Below are 24,681 nucleotides of genomic sequence, written 5' to 3' on the forward strand. Positions count from 1 at the left end.
CCCCCGTCCCATGTCCCTTGCGCCTGGGCTGGTGTGGGGGTGCCAGCCTGGAGCCCAGGCAGGGTCAGCCCCCCCGGCACCCCAAGGCAGACGGTAGGTACCCCCACCTGGGGCTGGAACTGTGGCAAGGGGGTGGGGTGTGCCCGGGACTAGGCTCCTTGGCACCCCCCTTGCCAGCTCTGCCTGGCACAGGGTCCCCCATTGTGGAGCAGGCAGCCCTGCTGGCACCCTGGCTGTGTCCCTTTTCCTGTGTGTACGCAAGTGGCGGGGCCTGGGTGGTCTGCTTGGGCTCTGCCTCGGGGGGAGGCACCCCACACCTTCTCTTTTGGGGGGATTGTCTCTTGGCATCCTCCTGCCTTGTATTGGTAGGTAAGGGGGAGGCTGAGCTGCTTTGGGCCCTTGTGGGGGTGTCCCTGCTGAGAACAGAGGTGAGGAGGGGCTGGCCCCCCTTGGGGCTGGACTGGTCTTTGCCCTGTTGGGCTTCTTTTGCTGAGTCACCCTGGCCGTGGCCCAGAGGGTACAGAATAATTAACCGGAGGCTGTTCCCCAGATTAGAGGCTGATCCCTGGCAGTGCCAATGCTGGGAAGCAGTTGGCAGGGAAAGGCCAGCAGGGCCTGTGCAGGGGGAATGGGCCAGGAGCTTCCCCCTGCTCGGGAGCGAGTAAGTAAAGAGGGAGGCCCTTGGGCTGCTCCAGTACCCTGCGTGCCAAGGGGCAGGGTGGCACCCTGACACTACCCTTCCGGGACGGAAAAGGTGCAGTTGCATTAATTGCTATCATTAGGTTTCAGAATGAACAGAAGTTTTTTGCTACATGTTAAACCCATCGGCCTTGGCCTGGATCGCCTGCAGGGCAGGTTGCTGTAGTGCTTTCAGATGTGATGTCCTAAAGCCTGCGCCCACCTGCCCCAAACCAGCAAGGTGGGACCCCCAGGCTCCTCCAGCACCACCAACCCCTGCCCAGCGGGGCTTTTGTGGGCATGCCTGGGGTGGGGGGACCGTGTTGCTGGAGGGTCCCTGTCCCTGCCTCTTGTCCCCCAGGGCTCACGTGGGCCCAGGGGCCGTGTTCCTGGTTGGGGGGAACCGGGGCCGGGGGCACCAGAGGCCCCGGGGCCGGGCGGGGTGGCGCTGTCCGCGGTGCTGGCACGGCGCTCTCCGCGGTGCCCGGCCTTCCTCCCCCTCCTCCTCTTCGTCAGCCCCCTCCTCTTCCTTCGTCCATCCTCCTCCTCCCACCTGCGCCCCCCTCCTCTTCCTCCATCCCTCTCTTCCTCTTCCTTCAACCCCCCTCTTCCTCCATCCTTCCCAGCTGCCTTCATCCCCCTTCTCCTTTCTCTCCTCATCTCCTCTTCCTCCCAGCCTCCCTTTTCCCCATCTTTCCTCTCCCTCCCCCTTCATCCCCCTCGTCCTTCTCTTCCCCAGCCTTCCTCCCGCCCTTCCTCCTCCTTCCGTCTCCCCATCCTCCTCCTCTTCCTCCCCATCTCCCTCCCTCCTCCCACCTCCCCCTTTCCCTCCTCTTCCTCCCCCAGCAGTGACGTCTCTGGACGTGCTGCTCCCCGGCCCGGCACAGGCACCGCTCAGGGCTCCGGTACCGCGGGCCCGACCCGGTGCGGCCCGGCAGCACCTACCGGCGGGGCGCGGGCGCTGCCCGGGGCCGCCCATGCGGCCGGGGGGCGATGCGGGCGGCGCGGAGCCGGCGGTAGTGTCCGCACCGGGGCCCCCCCGGGAGCATGGGCTGCATCGGCTCCAAAACCACCATCGGTGGGTGAGCGGCGCCGGGCTGGGATGGGGGTGGAATTTGGGGCCCATGGCGGGGGTCTTAGGGTATGGAGGGTATCCCCCTATAGCCCATGCGCTTGGGGATGCAGAGATTAGGGGGGTGCGGGGGCTGTGGGGAGGCTGCTAAGGGGTGGATGAGGGTGATGCGATGGAGGTGCTGGCTACTGGGCTGGCTGATATGGGAGGGTGGGGGGCTGCTAGGGGGGAGCTGAGGGTTTAGGGGATGGGGTGGCTGTGTATTGGGTGTTTTATGGGGGTTGGGAGGCTAAGAGGTAGGCTTGGGGATACAGGGCAGTATGGAAGTGTGGAGGGGGACACAGAAGGTTGGGGTGCCTAAGGATGAGGTGAGGGGAATACAGGGACCACGAGGGCTCTGGGGGATGTGGGTACATATAGGGGGATGGGGTCTATGGGGGGACAGGGGTTTGGGGGCCTGAGGATGCTGCTCTGGGGCAGCTGGGTGACCCACAGGGTGCAAGGAGATATGAGGGGGTGAGGATGTGTAGGGAGCAGGGGGATTGGAGGGGGTGGAGTGCAGCTTTGGGGTAGCTGGGGGGTGGTGTGCGGTGTGGAGGGGGCTGGGAAGGGAATGTGGTCCTAGGGTGCTGGCTGGAGGCCTGGGAGGGTATGGGGGTGCTATGGAGAGGGATAGAGGTGTCTGAGGGCTATGGGAGTGGCTACGGGTGCTGGGAGGGGGTGCTGCAGGGTGTGGGGTGCCACAGGGTGTTGTGTGGGTGCTGCAGATGTCCTGGGGGAGCTGCAGGAGGGAGGGGGGCAATGGCAGCTGTGACCATGATCTGAGGGTGTACTAGGGGCTGGTGGGGGCTGGGACAGAGCTGGGGGTGTTGCAGACGTGCCGGGGGGTTCCTGGGAGTGCTGTTGCTAGGTCAGGGGTGCCAATGCCAGGGCATCACCACAGGGTGCCTCAGCCCACAGCTGAAGATGGGGGCAATGCTGTCAGCAGCTCCTCCAGGAGCCAGAGGCTACCCACAGATGGGGGAGCACTGTTTGCCCCCCCATATTCCATCTCATGGCTGGTTTATGTCAGCCAGGTCCAGCTTGGTGCAGGGGGGATGAGGGTCCTCGGGGACGTCCTGACCTGGCCCCTTGGGGGCTGGCCTGACCTGGGGGCCACAGCGACAGGGGACCCTCCCTGGCCCTGGTGCTTGAAAGTCATTGCCCGAGGGGACAGGGACCCCTCCATTTGGGGTGCTGATCCCAGGAGGTCAGACTGTTGGAGTGGAGGATGCATGTAGGTGCTTTTATCCCTCCCATACTTTTTTTCTCCTTTCTCTCCTGCCCCAGAGATGGGGAACTGAGGAGGAGGGTGTTGGAGACGGTGGAAGAGCACCAGCCCCCTGCAGCGTGGCCCAGTGCCGCCTCACTCCATTGGGAGTCCGTTCCCCCCCCAGCCTGGTCCAGCTGCCCCCACCCCTCCCGAAACAGCCGCCAAGCCAGGACGGGTGCCCAGTCCCCAGTGCCAGGCTGGGGCCGCACGTTACCGCTGACACAGGCGGAAGAGTTGCCCAGGTGTGAGTCACCCGTGCTGCAGCACATGGCTGCTCCGGAGCGGCTCTGCAATGAGTTCTGTCTGGTCTCAGCATAGGCAACAAGCTGCTACCCTGGGGTGGGGGGCTCAGGGGGCTGCTGGTGGGGCAGAGTTGCTGATGCCCCTTGGCTCTTCCCGCAGTGGCCGTGGACACGACGCTGTGCGTGGAGTGGAAGGAGGTGAAAGCGCTGTCACCGCTGAGCGCCGCCCGCCCGCTGCCCCGCCTGCTGCGCCAGGCCTCCTTCGACAGCCAGGACTTCCTCCAGGTACCGCCGAGCCGGCCAGGCTGCCTGTGCCGGTACCGGGCAGCAGGGCACCCACCCTGCCTACGGCAGGGAGCACGATGGGCTCCGCTGCCCCTCTGTCCCTGCTGTCCGTCTGTCCCTGCTGTCCGTCTGTCCCTGCCAGCTCGCAGCCAGCTCCAGGGCTGCTCTGACGTCAGCCGCAAGCCGGGCTGTATCCTGGGAGAAATCAGTCCACGGTGCCTCGTTGCCATGGCAATGCAATTTGTTGCGTGCCTCCAAATCCTGCATCGCTTCCCCCGTGGCCACGGGCTCCAGGCCCGGTGTGGCCGGGACGGGCAACGGGGACGTGCAGTGGGATGTTCTGCAGGGCGGGTGCTTCCACGGAGTGCGTGCTGGGGAGCCTGGCCATGGTGACCTTGCACATGCAAGTGTGTGTGTGTGTGTGTGTGTGTGTGTGTGAGTGCACAGGCTGGAGAGGATGCTCAGTGGCACCAGCAAGCACAGGGCATGCACACACATGTGCATGTGTGTATACAGTACACGCACTTTTGGAGTTTGCTCAGTGAGCACACGTGTACACAGTGGGTGTACACATGTGTGCACGGTGGGGATGGCCCCAGCTGCAGTGAGTGTGTGTGTGTTTTTGGTCAGTGTGTGTGTGTCTGTGTTCACACTTGGTTACGTGAGCGGACACGTGCAGGGTGTGTGCACTGCACACGTTTCTGTGTGCACAAGTGTGAACGTGTGTGAGTGCGGGTATGAGAGTGCACAGTGCGTGTCCACGCAGTAGCAGTGTATGGGTGTAATAACACCATGGCAGTGCACACACATGCATGGGTGTGCGTGTACCCACTGCCCTGCGTGTTGTGGCTGTGACCATCCCTCTGCATGCGTGTGCTTGCGACACGTGTGTGCAGACCCCCCCTGGCCCTGCGGGGTGGGCACCGAGTGGGACTCCCAGGGCACGGGACTTCCAGGGGGCAGCGGTGGCAGGCAGGAGACAGGGGATGGCAGGGCAGCCGGAGGCTGTGACAGCCCTGCCCGCTCTGGCAGGTCAATGTTGAGGACACTGTCGAGATGCTGCCCAAGTCGCGGCGCGCGCTGACCATCCAGGAGATCACAGCCCTGGCCCGTTCCTCGCTGCACGGTAACTGCTCGCTGGGTGCGGGAGGGCCTGGGGGTCATCTGGGGAAGGAGGGGTCTCCTATGGGTGCAGGGGCTGGGACTCTTGGGGAAGGCATTGGGGTAACCCATTGGAGGTTGGGGGGCTCAAGGTGTCCTTGGTGGCAACTGAGAGGAGGGCATGGGGGTGCCAGTCCCCAAGGGCTGAAGGCAGGAGGTGCTGGGTCCCAGGGTCACAGGCTTTGTGGAGGGGACTCGGGGTGCCCAGGGGTTGCTGACGCAGGGGCACATCTCGCAGGCATCTCGCAGGTGGTGAAGGAGCATGTGACGAAGCCAACGGCCATGGCGCAGGGCCGCGTCGCCCACCTCATTGAGTGGAAGGGCTGGTGCAAGCCGGTGGAGCCGCCCACCGCCCTGGAGAGCGCCTTCAACTCCTACTGCCACCTGAGCGAGGGCGAGCAGGAGGCACGCTTCGCTGCCGGTGGGCACCGCGTGGGCAGGGCTGGTGGGGCAGGTTGTGCCCGTCCACCATCCATCTGTTCAGCCATCCATCCATCCATTGGTGCCACAGCACTGTGGGCACAGAGGTGCTGGGGCAGGGGGAATGTGGGGGAACCTCCTGGTGTGTGTGTGACCCTTGCCTGTCCCGTACCAGGTGTGGCTGAGCAGTTTGCCATCGCCGAGGCCAAGCTGCGAGCCTGGTCCTCGGTGGACGGGGATGATTCCAATGACGAGTCCTATGACGAGGACTTCATGCCCTCCACAGAGAGCTCCCAGCCCACTGGTAAGTGCCAGGGGGAGCGGGCGCGCTCTGGGCAGGTGAGGTCCTGGTGTCGGCGTCCTGCTGCCCGTGTCAGTGTCCCACTGCCAGTGCCATGCATTGAAAGAGCAGGATGCCCCATGCCCAGCCACACTCCCCAAGCCTGGCCACCCCCTTACAGGCCAGTGGCCCTGTCTGGCACCATGGCAAGCAGTGCCCACGTGGGGGATGGAGAAGCCCTGCAATGCAGCACCATCCCTGGTGCCACGGCTTATTTTGCTTTTCCTTTGGTGGTCACCAATGCCACACACACGGCGATTTGTGGGCAAAGGGGCTCCTCCCATCCCACTGCTCTCACCCTACGGGGCACAGGGTGGGGGGTGGCTGGCAGCCCTGGTGCCACCAGGCCCAGCCTGACCCCAGGCATCCCGGCTCCCCACAGATCTGCCCAGCGCGGTGCCCACCAGCGCGCTGCTGCGGGACCTGCTGCAGGGCCACCTGTGCCAGCTGGGCGTGCGGCACAGCTCCTGCGAGCCCGAGAGCGACTCCTCGCACACCCTCTCCCCAGAAACCCTCTGCTCCAGCCTCTGCAGCCTGGAGATGGTGTCCCCCTCCGAACTCACTGCCAAACTGCTGGGCTCCCTGGGGGGTGAGGACCTGCTGCTGCCCAAGCTGCGCCCCCCAGCCAGCCAAAGTGCCTTGCGGGGCTTGGCACGGCTCCGGTGCCAGGACTCCCTCTACGCCGTGTCCTACGCCGAAGCCTGCCTCTCGCCCGCTGAGGACGAGGTGGTGCTGAGCAAGGACTTCCCGCTCCGCCGGAAAGTCTCCGACGTCGCCTCCTCCGGGGTGGCATCGCTGGAGGAGGAGGAGGAAGCCGAAGAACCCTGATGCCCCCCTGGGGTGCCCTGCCTCTCCGGCGGGGGTCCAGCTCCCCCCGCCGCCACCCCCCGGCCGGACCCCGTGCTGGGCAAGGGATGGGCCCTGCCGCCGCCCCCCCTCGCCAGCTGGGCACAGGGGAGGGCTGGGGGTCCACTGCAGCCCCCCGGCCAGTGTGCCCCGCTATGCCCCGGCCCTGCTTGGCCATATCGTTACCCTCCTGGATATTTTGCATGAGAGGGGGAAAGGGCTTCGGGGATTACAACCCCGCCCCGATGCCCACCTGTGCCCCCCAAAACTGACGGGACTGAATCAGTGGGGCTGGTTGTTCGCATGTTCCCCCCAAGACCATCCCGGAGTCTCTTTTTGGGCACGGGCTTTGCCCTTGGCATGGCTAAAACCTATTGAGCATCCGGCCGTGCCCAGCACCCTCGGCTCAGGACAGTGGGGGCGGGGAATTGGGAGCAAGGGGCCTTTTCTTTTCTCTCCCCAGGCGGCTTTTATCGGACCGAGTTTTATACTGTGAACTGCTGCCTCGGGGACGGGGCCAGTGGGGGGTGCTGTGGGGTGCCGGGGGGCGGGGGTGCGGGTCACGGATGTGCTGCGTTGCCAGGGCTTTCTATAATTTTGTATGTGTGTGGGACCAGTATGGGAAGGTTGTGGGGGGAGGTCAGGTGGGCAAGGGCCCCCAGGCTGGGGGCTTTGGGCCACCGGTGACAGCACCCCCAAGCCAGCCCTGCAACAGGGGGCTCAGCCCAGCTAGGGCCCCCCAAGTCTGTCGTGGGGCAACACGGGGTGGAGAGAGGGGGAAGGCAGCAGGTCCCAGGACCGATGTCCCTGAGTCACTCACTCCTAGCAGGGAACCAAGTGCCTACATGAAGGGCAACCTGCCACCCCGTCCTGGCCAGGGGTGGCACCCCAACTCGGGGATCCCCCAGGGCCATGTTGGGGGTCCAGGCACGCTGTTTGGGGGAGAAATGCCAGTTTTTGCCAATGCTTGCAACACCCCCCCTCCCCACCCCTTTCCTGCATGGCATGTGTTCCTGTGGGGCTGCTTGCCCACTGCATGCTGCTCCAGCCTTGCACCCCAGGGTGCACCGACCACCCGCTGTGCCCCTGCACACCTGCACCTCCCAGCACCCCCAGCAACCTCTGCCGGGCACAGCACCCCTTCCACCGCCGTGCCGTGGGGTGCCGGGCGTGGGGCTGCCCCCCCACTTCCTGCATGGCCAAGCTGTGAGGGGGTGTGGGGGCCAGCAGGCCTGACGCCAACCCAAAGGTCTCCCTGCCACCCCCTGCCACTCCCCACTGCTTTCCAGGGACAGTGGATGCTCCCCACAGCACTGGGGGGGGAACGGGGTGCCTGCAGAGGGCTGGGGGGGTGCGGGGGGGCTTTGCTCTGCATGCGTCTGTGTGTGCACACCTGTGTGTGTGTGTGTGTGTGTGCACACTCGTGGGAGCTGCCTGAGCGCCCCACCCCGCTGCAGTGGTACCTGTGGGGTACCCGCACCTTGGCACCCCCTCCTCCATCCCGCCAGGTCTCCAATAAAGTCCATCGTGCGAGCGCTGTGCTGGGCACCTCTTCTTGCAGATGGGGGGGCACCTTGTCCCTGAGGAGCCGGGGGGCTGTCAGGCCCCGTAGTGGCAGCACCATGCCTCCCCTCCCTGCGGCCCCACAGGGTGACAATGACAGCCCTTATCTCACATTCCTGGGGCCGGGGTGCCTAATTATGGGCATCTGGCTGTGGTGGTGGTGGCAGGCGGCCGGCCCCTTCCCCGTGGCCCGGGCTTTGTGGGGGGTGCAGGTGGTGGGCGCCATGGCCTCACTGGGCTCGGCCTCCGCGTTCCACACCTACGGCCAGGGGCACGGGGAGCCCCGCTTCGAGGGTGACCGGCGGCACAGCCCCTTCGGCGCACGGGCACACGATGCCTTCGGGTACCCAGGTACCGGGGATGTGGGGTGGGGGGGGGGGTCACTGCTGCCCCAGGAAGGGATCTCCAGCTGCCCTGTGCCTGGGAACACCATGGCACCCACCCAGAACAGAGTGGGGAGGCTGGGGGGAGCCCTGGTTGCCCCATGGCTCTCTGGACTGTCCTGCATCTGCCCCTCCCAGCCCCTCACCATTCCCCGTAACCTCACTCTCCCTGCTGTCTCCAGGCCCTCTGTGCCCCCAGCTGCCCCCTCCTCAGACCCTTCTGAGCTTCCTGGTGCCCCCAGACCCCTCCATATCCCTCCTGCCCCCTACCAGACCTTCCTGCCAGTCTTTATGTCCTCAGCTGCCCTGTACCCCCTGACCCCTCAGTGTCCCCTGTTACCCCCCCCCCCCCCCCACTTCTTGTATACCCTCAGTAATCCCAGCCCTCCCACAATAACCGACTCCCCACAGACTTTCCTGGCCCTTCCCTGTGCCCCAGCCTCCTGCACCATTCCCCGCTGTCCCCAGACCCCCCCCCCAATGCCACCTACTAACCCCATGCCCTCCTCAGTGTCACCAGCCTCTCTCACACACCCCAGTGCCCCAGCCCTTGGGCATTGTGCCCCCTGTCCCTGTGCCCAGCAAACCCCCAATGCCCACAGGTTCCCCGGGTGCCATATGCCCCTGCAGTCTGGGGACCTGGGTGCGTGCCCAGGGTGACACCTACCAGGTGGTGGCTGATGTCAGCCAGTTCGAGCCCCCCGACATCGTGGTGACCACCTCCAACTGCCACGTCGCCATCCAAGCTGAGAAGGTGAGGCATGCCTAGGGACAGCATACCCCCACCCCAGCCATGGAGCAATAGGGATCCTGCCCCACAGAACCCTCTCCTGCAGGGCAATAACTGGGAATGGTCCCTGCTGGCAATAGGGTAACTGCAAATTCCTGCCCCATTGCATTCTCTGCTGGTGGGAGCAATCAGGAATAGTTTCCACTGGCACTGGGGTAACTGGAAATTTCCCCATGCCCAGGAGAGAGACAAGTAAGAGCTGCTCTCTGCTGGCAATGCAGTAACTGGGAATTTCCCCTGCAGTTCTGGGTAACTGGGAATTGCCCTGTTGAGCTCCTTGCTGGAGCCAGGGGGACTGGGAGCTGGCCCATCACTAGCACTGGGGTAACTGGGACTGTGCTGTGTGTAGCTGTGCCCCACCACACTGCTGCTGCCCCCCTGCAGGTGGCTGAGGATGGCACCATCTGCGACACCTTCACCCACAAGTGCCAGCTGCCCGAGGACACGGACCCGCTGTCGGTGAGCTGTGCCCTCACCGAGGCTGGGACGCTGATCATCACCGCCCGCCGCCGCTCCGGCACCCGCCCTGGCGAGCCCCCGCAGCCGCAGTACCGCAGTGAGGCCACGCTGTGAGCCGGCTCCGGGTAAAAAGGGCTTCTTGCCCCAAGCAATGTCAACTCTGCTGCCATGGCGAGGCTCAGCCGCTGCCTGCTGGCTGTGTCCCCTCCCCACCTGCAGCCCCTCAGTGCCCTGGCTCTGTTTATAAAGTCATTTTATTAAATTAATATAAAAATCTCTGTATTTACACAGGGGTGGGGCACACAGTGGAGAGGCAGCAGCACCCTACTTCCCAGCCATGAGGCCACTGGGAGGGGAACAGTACCGACCTGTGTCCCCATGGGCACCCTGACCCAATGACCCTCTGCCCCAAGTGCGACCCCAAGCAGGGACATTTGGGTGCCTGTTGGGGGACGGTGAGAGCAGTGGCCATGCCAGGGGGGCAACAGGGCTTCGGGGGCAGAGGTAGCGAACTGGGAAGCCCCAAGAGTGGGCAGGGAGGTGGGGGGCATGGGCAGGCTGGGGGGCACCTTGCCAGCCCCCAGCAACGGGTGGGGGCAGCAGCACTGGATTGAGGGTGCCCACCCCTATGCCAAGCTTGTAGGCATCCCCCAACCCCTGCTGGGAGCCCCTGTGACACCTGGGGACACGGGGGGTACCCTGTCTTCCTGGTCCTTGGGGGTATCTTCCTCTCCGTCACCCCCGGGTCCGGCCTCGCGGGGCATGGGGTGGTGCTGGTGGCGGTTCCAGAGCTGACGTAGGGCGGTGGTGTCGGGCTCGCTGATGCTGGCGATGCTGTCGCGGAAGCTGGCGAGCGGTGGGCGCACCTTCACCCCCTTGGCTGTCAGCGAGCCCTCGATGGCCTTGCGCAGCTGCAGGCACCCCAAACCCGTGAGCAGGTGGTTCTGGGTGCCCTCCAGCCTGTGTCCCTCCAACCCCACCGCCGGCCCCCTCACCTCCTTGAGGGACACCATGCCCACCAGGCGCCCGATGCTGGTGACGTACGCGTGGTCCAGGCCCAGCAGCGAGAAGACGGTGTGGGTCTGCAGGAAGAGGGGGGCTGAGTTGGAGGTCTGGGGGATCTGGGGAGGGTCTGGAGGGGTGTGGGTGCACCTTGTGCAGTGAGGTGTGCTCCACCAGCTGGAATGGTGCAGGGTCAATCTTGGCGCTGCTGAAGTCCACCGGCTGGTCCAGCTGCTGCTCCTCCCACTCCAGGATCTGGAGGGTGAACACACACCATGGGACAGGGTGAGGGGGCACAGCCCCCAGGGTGTCAGCCAAGGCCACCCCTGCCCTCCCTGCACCCAGTGTTACGGGGACATCGGCGTCATCCCTCCATTCCCTGCCCACCTCATGCCTCAGCACCCCCTTGGGATGTCCTGGGCAGGGGGGTCCTGTCTGCCACTGCCCACCCTCTCACCTCCTCTGGGGTCATCTTGTCACCCAGAAACATGTCCTCCTGCAAAAGAGGTCAGTGTGAGTGGCCCGACAGGGCAGCAGGCAGCACACCTGCATGCCATCTGCAGGCAGGGTGCAGGCAGGGTGCCGGCAGGGTGCAGGCAGCAGAGACTGGGCAGGGTGTGGGCAGCACATGCAGGCAGGGTGCAGGCAGCACCGTGGGTAGGTGTGGGCAGGGCGCACACACGATTGGTTAAGAGGACATAGGTCACACCATGATTGGTCAAGGTAGGACACGCCAGGCTTGTGATTGGTGGAGAGAATGCCGACTGTGCCATGATTGGCTGAGCAAAGTGAGGCAAATCTCATGGCTGTGACTGGCCGAGAGGCTCTGGGTCACACTATGATTGGCCACAAAGGTTTGGGATTGGGAAGACGCACATTGTGATTGGCTGAGCAGAATCTGGACGGTCTGAGATTGGCTGCACAAACACGCACCAAACATGATTGGCCAAGCAGAATCTTGCCAGGCCCCTGATTGGTTCAGAGAATCCATGCTGGGCTCCGATTGGTTGAGAGAAGCTGTGCCAAGCCTGTGACTGGCTGCAGCTTACCGTGATGGAAATACGGACGTGTTTGGCCTTGCGATAGGCCGTGCCCTGCGCCTGGCACCGGCGGGAGACACAGCGGCGTTAGGGCGTGGGGGGGGTGCCACAGGCAGGGACGGGCAGGGACGGGACACTGGGGTGGGATGGGGTGGGATGGGATGGGATGGGATGGGATGGGATGGGGTGGGGTGGGGTGGGTTTGGATGGGATGGGGTGGGATGGGATGGGGTGGGGTGGGGTGGGATGGGATGGGATGGGATGGGATGGGGTGGGATGGGGTGGGATGGGTGTGGGGTGGGGTGGGATGGGATGGGATGGGGTGGGATGGGATGGGATGGGGTGGGATGGGGTGGGATGGGGTGGGATGGGATGGGATGGGATGGGATGGGGTGGGGTGGGATGGGGTGGGATGGGGTGGGATGGGGTGGGATGGGATGGGGTGGGATGGGGTGGGATGGGGTGGGGTGGGGTGGGATGGGGTGGGATGGGGTGGGATGGGGTGGGATGGGGTGGGATGGGTTTGGATGGGATGGGGTGGGGTGGGATGGGGTGGGATGGGGTGGGGTGGGGTGGGATGGGTTTGGATGGGATGGGGTGGGGTGGGGTGGGGTGGGGTGGGATGGGATGGGATGGGAATGGGCAGGACTAGAAAGAGGTGGGCAGGGATGAGAAGGGATGGAAAGTGATGGGTGGTGATGAGTAGGGGTGGGCAGAGATGAACAGGGAAAGGCAGGGATGAGTAGGGGTGGGCAGGAAGGGGAAGGAAAGGGAGAAGTAGGGGTGGGCAGAGCTGGAAAGGGATGGGGTGAGAATGGGCAGGAGTAGGAAGAGGTAGGAAGGGATAGGCAGGGATGGAAAACAATGGGCAGGAATGAGAAGTGGGGGGCAGGTTTGGGAAGAGATGAAAAGGGATGGGAGTGATGGGAAAGGATGACAGGGGGGTTGAAAGGTCCAGCCAGCGACTGGCAGGGGTGGGCCCTCACCTCGGTGGGCTCTGCAGCGGTGTTGGCACAGAAGAGGCTCCTGAGGGCGATGCCGGTGTCAGCTGTGGGCAGGGAGGGGGTGTCAGCGCGGGAGTGCAGGCGGAGGAGGGGGAACAAGGCACAGACTCACCCGGGGGTGGCTCGACCAGACTGCTGGGCACCCGCTTCAGTGCCGGCTTTAGGGGCTTGCGAGGGGCGATGCGGGCAGGGGTACCCGAGGAGGCCTCCGTGCTGATCTGTGGGGGGATGGGGTGATAGGGACATGGGGGTGGGGGGCACTCTGGCTGGGCATCCCTTCCCTTCCCCGAGGGGGGCTGCCCCCTCACCTGGAAGCGGATGCTGGCATCAGAGAGCCGGTGCTCGTCCTCGGCCAGCGCCTTCTGCCGCAGGGCCTGGAGCCGGCGCTGGGGGCTGAGCTGTTGGCTGAGCAGGGCCCCCACCTGCGCCCGCTCGATGGAGCCCAGCAGGATCATGGACTCTGCCAGCAGCAGCGAGGGGCCGTGTTGGTTCCCGACAGCCCCTTCTCCATCCCCATCCCGGCGCTCCCACCGCCTGGGCAGGCACCGGCACAACCCCCTGCCCGCATCTCACCAGCTGACTCCACCAGCGGCAGGTTCTTCATCTTGGTGCTTTGCAGGACGTGCTGCAGGTCCCGGTACTTGCAGTTGAGGGAGACGTAGCGAATGTCCCGCACCATGATGTCCTCCACCCGCACATTGTATTTGCTGCCCAGGGCGGGTAATGGTGGGCTCAGGGTGATGCTGGCCCCTTGTGCCTGCTGAGGGGCTTGGGGACAGGGCAGGGGACACACACTCACTCATGGTGACCCCAGCCCAGCTCAGGGAGATAAGGCAGCTTCTTGATGCGGATGATGCTGTCGTAGAGGGAGGGTTGGAGGCTCTGGGCCACCGTGTTGGCCAGAATGACGGCAATCATGACAGGCAGGATGTGCGAGATCTGCCCCGTCAGCTCAAAGACGATGACGGCCGTGGACACGGTGTGGGTGACGGCACCTGACAGCGCGGCTGCCCCTGTGCCCGTCCCCAGGAGACACAGGGGCTGCTGTCGGGTGCTGCTTGTGGGGCTGGGCCCTCAACCCATCCGCCACACTCTGAGCCTTTGGGACCTCCTGGGGACATCCTCAATGGTGAGATCATGCCCAGTCCCTGGGGATAACACCTCAGCCCCGGAGAACCCACCCGCTCCTTTGGAGCATCTCCAAGTGATGCCACCATGGTGTCCCCGTGCCGGCCCGGTACTTACCCACCACGGCATAGCCCCCCGGCACGATGCGGTAAGTGTTGCTGTCGGTGTGGATGCCATCGGGGAACCAGGCTGCCATGCTCTCCCCCACCAGCCGCCCAAAGGCTGCGCCTGCCCACAAAGAGAGGCTGGAAGCGGGCACAGGGGCTCTTCTGGCACCCAGCCATGCACCCCCTCCTCTGCCCTTTCCCTGCCAGTTAAGGGGACACCTGGGGACACTGAAGGGTGCCCCTGCTTGGGTTGGCAGGCAGGTCTCTCCTCCTGCCATGACCATGTGGGGTGCGGGTTCTTACCGATGACAAAGACAGGCATGAAGGCTCCACAGGGCACTGGGATGGTGGTGGCCAGCGCTGACATCCAGAACTGCACAGGGGACACAGGCAGCTGCTAGTCTCCCCCCTGGCCCCGCTCTGCTCCTGCCTCAGCTGTGCCTGACAGCTGGCTGCCATGGGACAGCACATGGGCACTGTGCTGTGCCATGGGGCAGCCCCTATCCACCCAGGAGCACCCTGCCAGCACCTCCCTGGTAGCACCTGCCCAGCACCACCCTGCTGGCACTTGGGAGCACCCAGCCAGAACCTCTCTGGTGGCACCTGGCCAGCACCTCCTGCTGGCACCTTGGTGGCTCCCGGCCAAGATCCCATTCACAGCATGTCAGCAGTGCCCAGCCAACACCTTGGTGGTCTCTGAGAGCAGCCACCCAGTGCCTTTCAGTGCCATCTTGCTGGCAACCACCCTGGTGGCAACCCAGAGCCCCTCCTCAGAGCATCCTGGTGGCACGCCAGATCTAGAGGCACCCACCTTCATGATGATGAAGATGACAAGGGTGACAAAGACGTTGGAGCGGGGGTGGCACCAGGCCTCCAAGATGCCCAAGTATTCAAACTCGTCACTGAGCTCCTGCTTGGCCCACGTCTGGTTGTCAAAGAGTGTCACCAGGGTGTCCTTCTGGGTGAGCTGGTGAGGGACAGGGTTCAGCCAGGGCTGGTGGTGGCCCCAGGGTGGGGAACTGGTGTGCCACCCCACGGCAGGTACCTGGCCAGCCATAAACTGTCCAAAGCCGGGCGGGAAGGTCAGTGTGGAGATGAGCAGCGTCACCAGGGCAGGGAAGAGCAGACGCCTGGCAGGGTGGCAGGGGTGAGAGGTGATGTCGGTGCAGTCCCGGCTCCACCACCCCAGCACCAGAGACCAGCAGGCACCTACTTCTTCATGAGGAAGCGGTTGATGGTCTTCTGGCGGCGCATGAACTGCACGATCTTACGGTTGAGGTAGACGAAAAGCGCACCCCCAAAGCCGCTGGCGATCCTGGGCAGAGGCAAGGAGTGAGCACCCAGCACCGCCACTGCCACCGCCAACACCAGCACCACCAGCACTACCACTGCCACTCCGGGGCCACAAGACAGGCGCCAGGGCGGCTGCACTCACCCGATGACAGCGAAGGCGGGCAGCTCCTGCAGGTCGAAGGGGAAGTCGAGGCGGAAACGGGTCTTGAACAGTGCTGTGATTGTCTCTGGGGGGGGTGGCAGGGGTTAGCAGGGCTGTGCAGGGGGACCTCCGCGCCCCCCACCCTGCTGGAGGTACCTTCATCCTTGTTCCAGACGGCCAGGACACGGAAGATGAAGGCGCTGAAGGTGGCAGCGAAGAAGCCGCGCCAGTAGTTGCGGACGGCGAAGAAGGTGGAGGTGACCTCGATGCTGAAGAGGACGCCTGGCACCGAGGGGAAGCGCACGAGGGAGGCGGCGAAACCCAGGCAGGCCCGCGGTGCCTGGCATGCTTCCCACCCCGAGCCCACACTCGTGCACGGCCCACAGGGGTCTGGCCAGCCCCACAGACACGCTGTGGGGTGGTTCAAGGGCTTCCCTGGCAAAGCGTATGGCTGGTCCCCGGCTGGAAGAGCAGTCAGCGCGAGCAAGAGGGTAGCGTGAGGACACAAGCAGAGCGGGGATGGGGGGCATACACAGATAGACGTACAGACGGATGGGGCAGCGCAGCAGGCAGAGGGCAAGGAAAGGGTTAGACACATCACCAACCTACGGGCAGGGTCAGCGGGGCCGGAGCGGGGAGCTCCCTGGAGCGCAGGGCGGCAGGGGAGAGGACAGAGCAGAGAGGACGTTACACCTCGGGGAGGATGGTGCCTGTTCATTCCCCCCCTCCCTCCTCCCTGTGCCCTCTCCCATGCCAGTCATCCTGGGGTCCTGCTCCCCTCGCCAGGCGGACCCTGGTGAGTGGGGGTGCGGGGGCTCAGGGTGACCCTACCTCCTATGGGGGCGGCGAAGCAGCAGCCGACACCGACAGCGCAGGCAGCCGCCAGCATTTCGATCTTCCTCGCCTCGTTCTGCAGGCGAGCCAGGGGTGAATGAACATTGGACGCCCCTGCCCCGACTGCTGTCAACCCTGCTGGGGGGCACAGGCACAGCCACCCTGGGCCAGCCCACCCTGCTCACCTCGTAGATGCCCCCGAAGAGGGAGAGAAAGCGGCTGAGCAGGGCTGCGCACATGCTGGCGATGTGGACGAAGGGACCCTGTGGGGACAGTGGACGGACCGAGAATGGTGCCATCCCCCTCTCCTGCCAGCCCCCTGCCTGTCCTGTCTCAGGCACGGTCCTCACCTCCTTGCCCAGGGGCATGCCGCTGCCCAGGGCACATGTCAGCCCAATCACCTTGGCCACAAAGGTCTTGAAGGTGAGGTACTCCTTCAGCACGACACCCCGCAGGATGGTCTTCATCTCAGGGATCCCCGAGCCTGGCACCGCAAGGACAGCCCTGACCCATGGCTGTGTAGGGGGGACACTGGGGAACCCTTGCCCCATAGTTCTGGGGGGGATCCTTGGCGCTCTGCCACACCACACTGCCACAGGGAGACCCCAGAGATACCTCTCCCCACAGTACAGTCAGCAGGAACAGCACCATGGCCACGCAGGGACAGCTCAACCCATAGCCCTGCAGAGACCCCAATCCCATATCCCTCAGGAGACTCTCTGAAGACCAGCTTGTAGCCCTAGGAAGACCTCCGAGACCCCTAGCCCCATATCCCAAGACGACATCCACTCCATAGACCCCAGGAGACCCTCTGAAGACTAGGCTATAGCCCTAGGTAGATCCCCAGGACCCCCAACCTTATAGCCCAGAGGGGTCATCCACATCATAGCTTGCAGAAGACTCTCTAAAGAACAGCCCATGGTCCTTGAAAGAACTTCAGAACCCCCAACTCCATAGCCCAAGAGGACACCCACAGCCCCAAGGAGGGGACACCCTGTTAGGGTGCAGGCAGCCCCCCTGGTGCCCTACCCACAGCCTGGGGGGCGAGGATCTGCGTGAAGCCAGCCGAGAAGGTGATGAGCACGGTTGGGTAGGTGACCCAGGCCAGGTACTGCAGCAGCACGTTGGTGTCCAGACCCCCATACATCCACTTCTGAGCTGTGGGCACAGCCAGCCAGGTGGGTCATGGGTGGCAAGGGGCATGGCATGGCCCTGTGAGGTTGCTACCCCATGCCTCACCATGGCCCCAGGACCCCCCTAGTGCCCACTCACCTTGGAGGCAGGTGGCGATGGCGAAGTCCATGGCCCAGCTGACCAGCGCCATGACCAGCCCCAGGAGGATGAGGAAGATCCAGTCTTCGCCCACCTTGGAGATGAGGAACCGCTGGCACTGCAGGGCGCAGACTGCGGGCACAAGGGCAGGCTTAGGGTTGGGTGCTCTGGGGATGGGCACACTGGGGTGGCAGGGCCAGAGTGGCAGGGACACGAGTGCTCACAACCAGAGGCACCGACCCCACACTGCCGGCACCACTGTGCTGAGCCATCACAGCCACACTGCAGCCACCAGCGGGCTCCGGCTGTACACAGCAGCACACGGCGTCACTGGGCACATACCTCCTGCCAGCACGGCCCCCCCACATGGCCCCAGGCAGAGAGGCCAGGGGCCCCCCGGTCCCTGCAGTGTGCCTGGCTATTTTGGGTCATTGTGTCCCCGCTGCCCGGCAGGCAGGTGGCATTGTCCTTGGCGCCGGTGTCCCATGACAGCCGGAGAAACTCTACCCACTGTCACCGCGGCAGGTTGGGCAGCTGTGCCCGGACCACATGCTGCCGTGGGGCTGTGCCCACCAGTGTCGCCCCCACGTCCCCTTCCCCAGTGGCCCTTACCACGGCAAGGGGCACAGCGGCCCTTGGTGTACTCCAGCAGCTCAGACGGGCGGCGGGGCCGGAGGGTGTCCCCCTCCCCCTGTCCCTGCTGCAGCCGCAACCGGGCGGCCTCATCCTTGGCAAAGGTGCCCAAGTCCTGCGTGTAGCGCCCATACATCTGGGGAAGAAGGAGGGGACAAGGGTATAATGGGGTGCTGGCAGCCTGGCTCCCACACTCAAGTGGGGAAACTGAGGCAGAGAAGCAGTGGGCACAGTGATGTGGCTTCCCAGCACCAGGGGGTGCCAGGCGAGGTGACAGGTGGCCACGGCACCCTAAGGGAAGGGGTGGTGGTGCCTTTGTGGTCCCCAGACACCCATAGGGGTGTGGGAAGGGGCCAGGCAGATAAGGTGCTTTGGGACTGATGACGATTGTTTTGCCCATGTACCCAGCACAGGCAGTCGGCACCGCCAGTGCCAGTCCCCGGCCCTGCCCAGGTGCCCCGAGCACTGGGCTGGGCTGGTGGAGGGTGGGGAAGGGCCTCTGGTGATGGGAACATGGCCAGCCTGGCCAGGAGACTCTCTGAGGGCTGGTACTGGGGTTGTGCTGGCGTCACTAAAAGCAGGGCTGGATGTCCCCTGGGAGGCAGCCCGGCATGGCACATGTGACACGAGTTAACCGGTCTCAGCTGGCAGCATGGAGGCAGGAGAGCAGTGGGGGGCAGGACCCCAGCCCCACAGAGGGGGGGGCACAGCATGGGGCATGGGGTGGTCCCTAGGCTGTGAGGAGGGGCTTTGGGGAGCAAAGGGGTGCAAGGGGCTCCGTGCTTATGTAGGGGGCACGCCCTTCTCCTCAGGTGCCTCCTGCATGGCTGTGGCACGTGGCCTGGCCCTGGCCCTGGCCGGGGCTGGCCCTGGCAGTGACCCCCATGCTGGCCAAGAGCTCTTTGTGCCCATCCTCCCTGCTGAGCCGGGGGCATTTGTCCTGTGCTTGTGGGCACTGCCAAGGACTTGGTTGCTTGGTTTCCGCCTCGCTCCCCCCTGGCATGACCTGAATGCCAAGTGCCAGAGGTTGCCCGGCACAAAGGGAGGCTTCAGGCCCATGGGGACCCTGCCAGGCTCCCACATCGGGCCGACGTGAGCCCCATGCCGATGGCATGGCCACCCGCCGTGCTGTGTCAGCCCAGCACGTGGCCGCCCAGTCGGGGCACAGCCACCCTCCTCCTCCCTCCCCAGCATGGCCCGTGCCGGTGTTTGTTGGAGGGGTGACACCATGGGTGGGCATCACGCTTGGCACGTGGGCAGCCCAGCCTCAGCTGCCGGCAGCAGTGACCGTCCTGGACGCCTGGGTCCTGTTCACAACCTCTGGCCTGCTGGCATGTGCCAGCTCCCTGTGGGGACAGCGTGAAGGTGCATTTCTCACAGGGCATCGCTCCTGCCCAGGTCCCTTTGGCAGGGAGCAGAAAGCAGCCAGAGCGGCGCCGGGTGGATTCTCTGCTGCCTAATACCCAGGTTGTGCTCAGCAGTGGGACGGAGGGTGGGGAGGGAGGTGGGGAAGGCAGGGGGACACATTCATTTCTGTAGCTGACCCTCTCCTATCATGGATTTCCCCCCAATACTCCTGCTCAGCGGCTCCTGGGGGGCAGATCCAGCATCAACTGCCAGAGGAGGACCCTGGCCCCGCACGGGTCCTGGCTTTCAAAGGCTCCCTTCGAACAAAGCTTGTTTCCTCTGGAAGACAAAACGGGACGGCACCCCAAGGAGCACTGTCCCTCTGCCAAGTGTCCACCTCCCCCGGCCCTGCTGCCGCCCCACGGCCAGCGCTGGCTGGGACCACGGCACCCCCAACTGAGTGACCCCTGAATCAGCTTGGTGCCCACCTCCTGGGGCCATGCCAGGGACCAACACGCTGCCTGCCCGGTGCTGGGGCACCTGGTGGGACACCCAACCCCAGGGGGTCCAGCCTAGTCCAGCGGGTGGAAATTTTTCTCCTCCTATGCCCCCAGTTTGCAGCCAACCCCACTTGCAACAGCAGAGATGCAAGCAAAAGGCTGCCACCTGTCACCCTATGCCACCCCTCTGCCCCACGCCGTGGCCCCGCAGGCAGGACATGGGACCCCTGGGGTGTCCCATGCTGGGCAGGCACAGCCGCTGTGCCCCCAGCTCTGGCGTGGCTGCGGGGCCTCGGAGAAAGACAGCGGTGGGCTCTCTCCTTCCTCCTCCTCCTCTTCCTCCTCCCGCTCGGGTTATTTTTCCACAAAGGCCTTTTGAAACACAAACATCCCCGGGACTCCAGCCTCCGCCGCGAAGCAGCTGAACAATCACAGTGCCGGGCAGGCAGGGAACGGGCACTGGGGGGGGCTGGTGGGGGGCACCCGGGGACATGGGCACGGGCCAAGGCTGCTATGTCGGTCCTAGGCTGTTGTGCTGCGGGCACCGGCTGTGCCGCAGCCCCCTGGTCACTGTCAGCCCGAGGTGCCTGCTGCGCCTGGGCGATGCTGTGCCTGTGGCACTGGCATCTGGCGCTGCCGTGTCCCCGTGCCACCCTGTCCCATAGCACCGAGTTGCCTGACAGTGGTGCCCACCTCCACACAGCTGGAGACCCAAAAACGGCGATCTGGGGGTTTATTTCAAGACAGGAGGGGTAGGGGGTTCTCCAGGCTGCCAGTGTGCAGGCAGAGGCTGGGGGAAGGGGGTCACGCTGCCTGTCTTAGCTGGGCTCTAATCGCTCTGAGCAGCTCTGCGGCAAACAAGGGCAGTTTGTCAGACTAATCTCCCCACTGGGGGCCCTTTGCTCCCCGTCACACCAGCATGGCATGTGGGGGGCACTGGGGCTGGCACACACACCAGCATCCTTGGTACAGCCAGGGGTTCTCACAGGCACCCATCCAGCATGAGGTCCCCAGAGAGGGACACTATGGCCTGGGGAGACCTTTAAGGCTGGGGCTGTGCCAGTCCCCAGTGGCACCGTGGCTGTGGCAGCCCACGCCTGCTGAAATCTGGGGGGGTAAGGATGCGGGGTGGGGAAGGCTGAGCACAGCCCTGCAGCCCAGCTATGATGTCCTGGTTGCAGGCAGGGGCAGCGAGAGTTGTCCCCAGGGCTGTCCCCAGGGCCATCAGGCTCAGACCAGCCTGTGCCAGGCTCTGGCTGGATCCTGACCCTCCTGGCAGGTGCTGGCATGAGCTAGTGGTGACTCAAATGTGCTGGGGAGGGCTGGGCACCCCCCCTGCCCGGCATGCGCCCAGGTGGCTCCCAAAAGCCAGGCATGACACTGCACCCGGCCTCACCCACGAGTCCCAGGCAGTTTCCCGAGCCTCGCCGCAGTGCAGAGGCCATGGGGAGGCCATGGGGATGGGCACCCTGGGGCACCCAGGGCATGGGTGCTACTCCGCCCGGAGGAAGGGAGGGCAAAGTCTGCTGGCACCGTGCAAGGCTGCCCCGATGCCAGCCCGGCGTGCCTCTCCCCTCCCGCGCGCCCACAGGCTTCTCCGCCCTGCAGTGCCCGGCTGGGATGGCATCTCTGCCCACCCACCGCGAACACAGCACCGAGGGGAGAAACTGGTGCTAGAGGGGAAAGAGGGTCCCCCACATCTCACATTGGACGGCACTACGCACTCCTGTTCATGCTCTTGGCTGCTCCCTGGCTCAACCTTGCTGGGGAGGCACCATGGGGCTGATAAGATCACAGAGAAGCTGGGCAGAGCCAGGGCTCCCATGGCCAGTCAATGCTCCGCACCTGACAGGGATGGGGTGGCTTGGGGTACGCACTGAGAGGGATCCCCAGACAAGGGCTCTGGGTGCTTGGAAAGCTGATGCAGAGGGTGCCTGGTGCAGTAGCTCCCCAATACTGCCCCGTGCCCACATTCTGGGTGGGCAAGCCTCAGGGTGGCTGGCCCCACTCACAGAAACCCACTTGGGCTCTCAGCAAACTCAGGCAGCCATAGGCAGGGGTGCCTGGTGGCAGCTCAGGCCCCCTCTTCCCTGCCCACCTCTCTACCTGCCTGGCTGAAGGCCCCTGCCAGGGCAAAGTACCCGTTTGCTGAGCTGCTCCCGGCACCTTCCCAAGCTGGGGCCAGAGAGAAGCACCTTTGCCCAGGTTGTCCGAGGGCTGTGGGCAGCAGAGGAGCTGTGTGCACGGCAGGGAGGGAGGATGCCCCCAGGACAGCCAGGCACTCGGGTGCCAGCAGGGAGGCCTCAGAGGGGATGGAGTCGTAAACATGGGGCTAAGGTTGCAGGTGGGGGAGATACGCTATCTTGAGAGCAGAGGGCTGGGGCCAGGCACAGTGCAGGGGGTAAAGGGTGCCCGGGAGGTGCCTATGGGAGTCCCCACAGGGTGGGCATCACCCCCAGAGTGATGAGGCGTTTTGGGGAAAGGGGGTAACGTGTGTGAGAAAGACCTGCCCTGTGTATGGGGGCTCAGGTGGGCTCCTCTGCCGTCAGGGGAGCTGTGAGGTGGCCCCCCTGCCCCGGTGCCCTGCCCAGCCACAGCCCCGAGACAGTACCTCCAACTGGGCACCGCAGAGCTCATCGGCACTGCCACCCCGAGCGGGGCAGCAGCCCCACACCGCCCATCTTCTCCCGGCGTGCCGCCGCGCACCCCCGGTACCCGCTGCCCCCCGGCGCCCCGCGGTGCCCGGGGCCGGCGGCACTCACCAGAGTCTGCTCGTACTCCAGCGCCCGCTGCCCCTCGCTCTCGGAGGCCATGGTGCCGCCGCTCCTCGCCGTGCCGGTGCCGGTGCCCGCGGCGGCGGCGGCTCCTCCAGGGCCGTACGGGGCGGGTCCGGGGCACTACCCGGGGGAGGGACCGGCCGCGCTCCGCCTCCGCCGGCAGCGCCCGGCACCGAGCAGGGGGACCCCGGCCGGGGGGCTCTGCCCTGAAGCGGGGTCCGTTCCACCCCTGGGCTTTGCCCACAGGTTTCCCAGCTGAGGGTGGTGCCCGCGGGCAGCCGGTGAGTGGAGGTAGGGGGTAAAGGCTGGCGTGGGGTGATGGTGGGTACAGCTCCCTGTGGGACACGTTGCTCCCTCTTCCCACGGCACAAGAGGCTGGTGTGGGGCTGGCACTGCCACCTGTCCCTGCCTCTCCGGGGTTCCTCCCCGGTGGGATGTGGACAGCAGGGTAGGGAGTGCCATGCTGGGTGCCCTGGAGGCAACCACTCCCCAAGCTCATGGCCCTGCCTGGCTGGAGGTCAGATTTGGGGTGCAGCATGCCTGAGGTCTTGGCAGTGAGGGCACATGGGGACCCATCAATTCCCACGGGTGGCAGAGGACCCCAGCACCTTCACCAGATGTACCCCAAAAGCTGGTAGGGAGCTCGTTCTTACCGTGGTGCTGCTCAGCGTCTCGGGGCTGCCAGCCCTTGGGAAAGAAGGTGCGCTCCACTCTTCGCTGCCGAACCCACCAGGCAGCAGCAGCTCGGCCCTCTCCGGAGGGGCACACGGGCAGAGCGTGGCACCAGCAATCCTTGGGCAAGGTGCTCCAGCATGGCAAGCTGGCTGTCGGGACCTCTGACTCACCACCGCCACAGGCTCAGGGGCAGCCAGGGCAGCTGGCAGGGCCAACCTTCCCCAGGGCACTGCATGGCACCTCTGTGGCAAGGACCAGCTGCAGGGAAAGACGGAGCCGTGGCACTGCCAGGCTGGTGCTGCAGGACTGGGAATAGGTTAGTTCTTGCTGCCTGGACTAGTTCTCACCGCCCGGGTGCCACCCTCCGGTTTGACGTTGGCACCCCCAAGGGTGGGTGATGATGGCAGGGCTGGGGGCTGGGATGTGCCCTTCAGCAGCTTGGGAGGGTTCACTGCTGGACACAAACTGGTTTGTAGCAGGGAGGCAAGAAAATGGGCTGCCCGCTCATTGTGTCCCTGGGCGCAGAGCTCCCTCCTCGCTTGTCAGCTCCTGGCACTACCCCACAGCAACTGGGACACTCATCCGGAGGGGCAGCCCCGTGCCAAGACACATGCTCTGCCCACTGTCACCACTGCGCCCAGCCATGGGCCACTGGCACACTGCAAGGCCACCACAGGTGCTGTCACCCTGCTGGCACAGGCACCAGCGTGGCCACCGGTATGCATGGGACAGGAAATCCCGCTCAGCACCCAGGGCTCTGTGCCAGTCGGATATGCCCCAGCACCATCCTCCTATTTCCATGCCACTACTCCAGTCTAGTCCAGTGTTGCCTGTGATGCAGTCCCAGTACAGGCTGACACCGTCCCACTATGGTGGTGGTGGTGTGCCAGTACGCCTCACTGCTGTCCCAATAGCACCCAGTGTTACTTTCCCTACAACTCTGGCACTGAGCCAGTACAGCCCAGTATAGCTCTGGTGCTGTCCCAGTCATCCCAGTGTATCCCAGCACAACACAGTGCTGTCCCCAGAAGTACCCCACTCCCCCACACTGGGGACCAAAGTGGGCAGGTCTCATGAAGCTTTAGTCCAGTGCAGTTGTACTGGGTGATGGGGGGAGCGCTGCCCCAGAACATGCACCATGGTCTGCCCTGGCACAGATATGGGTGGCTGTGCGACACAGCCAGCCCTGGGCACCCAGCTGGCTGTGGGTGCTACGGGCAGGAGCCTCCATGGGTGGCAGCTGGCCTGGAGCCCAGGATGGTCTCTTTGTGCCCCACAGCCCACTGGGGGTGCCCCCAGCTTGGCACCGACTCCCTGGCCCTGTGTCCCCCAAATACACCCCCCCAAGCATATGCATCCCCAAACCCAGCAAGCCC

General features: G+C 64.9%; 3 protein-coding genes across 3 annotated transcripts; 2 read left to right on the forward strand and 1 right to left on the reverse strand.

Moving 5' to 3' along the window:
- Positions 1–1,687: 1,687 nt before the first annotated feature.
- On the forward strand, positions 1,688–6,860 carry FAM131A (family with sequence similarity 131 member A). Its single transcript, XM_082056146.1, has 6 exons — positions 1,688–1,756; positions 3,465–3,589; positions 4,622–4,715; positions 4,989–5,171; positions 5,346–5,474; positions 5,893–6,860. Exons 1-6 carry the CDS (start codon positions 1,726–1,728, stop codon positions 6,336–6,338), a joined length of 1,008 nt encoding a protein of 335 aa, XP_081912272.1. The 5' UTR covers positions 1,688–1,725; the 3' UTR covers positions 6,339–6,860.
- Positions 6,861–8,143: 1,283 nt separating this feature from the next.
- On the forward strand, positions 8,144–9,665 carry LOC309440983 (heat shock protein beta-7-like; the record flags this gene model as incomplete). Its single annotated transcript, XM_082055294.1, has 3 exons — positions 8,144–8,270; positions 8,905–9,056; positions 9,477–9,665. 3 exons carry the CDS (start codon positions 8,144–8,146, stop codon positions 9,663–9,665), a joined length of 468 nt encoding a protein of 155 aa, XP_081911420.1.
- Positions 9,666–10,001: 336 nt separating this feature from the next.
- On the reverse strand, positions 10,002–22,666 carry CLCN2 (chloride voltage-gated channel 2; the record flags this gene model as incomplete). Its single annotated transcript, XM_082055604.1, has 24 exons — positions 10,002–10,462; positions 10,547–10,633; positions 10,704–10,808; positions 11,011–11,049; positions 11,603–11,653; positions 12,580–12,641; positions 12,710–12,815; positions 12,906–13,057; positions 13,171–13,304; positions 13,397–13,610; positions 13,843–13,953; positions 14,136–14,205; positions 14,644–14,799; positions 14,878–14,962; positions 15,046–15,147; positions 15,268–15,352; positions 15,424–15,549; positions 16,099–16,177; positions 16,287–16,364; positions 16,452–16,585; positions 17,131–17,259; positions 17,374–17,505; positions 17,986–18,142; positions 22,616–22,666. 24 exons carry the CDS (start codon positions 22,664–22,666, stop codon positions 10,178–10,180), a joined length of 2,730 nt encoding a protein of 909 aa, XP_081911730.1. The 3' UTR covers positions 10,002–10,177.
- Positions 22,667–24,681: the final 2,015 nt, after the last annotated feature.

Source organism: Streptopelia decaocto, assembly GCF_964273445.1.
Source record: "Streptopelia decaocto genome assembly, chromosome: 6".
NCBI classification, from domain to species: Eukaryota; Metazoa; Chordata; class Aves; order Columbiformes; family Columbidae; genus Streptopelia; species Streptopelia decaocto.

Excerpts from the sequence above, each read along its gene's own strand:
- FAM131A (XM_082056146.1), top strand. The coding sequence starts at position 1,726 with ATGGGCTGCATCGGCTCCAAAACCACCATCG. Across the intron at positions 1,757-3,464 it reads CGGCTCCAAAACCACCATCG|TGGCCGTGGACACGACGCTG; the intron begins GTGGGTGAGCGG and ends CTCTTCCCGCAG. Across the intron at positions 4,716-4,988 it reads GGCCCGTTCCTCGCTGCACG|GCATCTCGCAGGTGGTGAAG; the intron begins GTAACTGCTCGC and ends CACATCTCGCAG.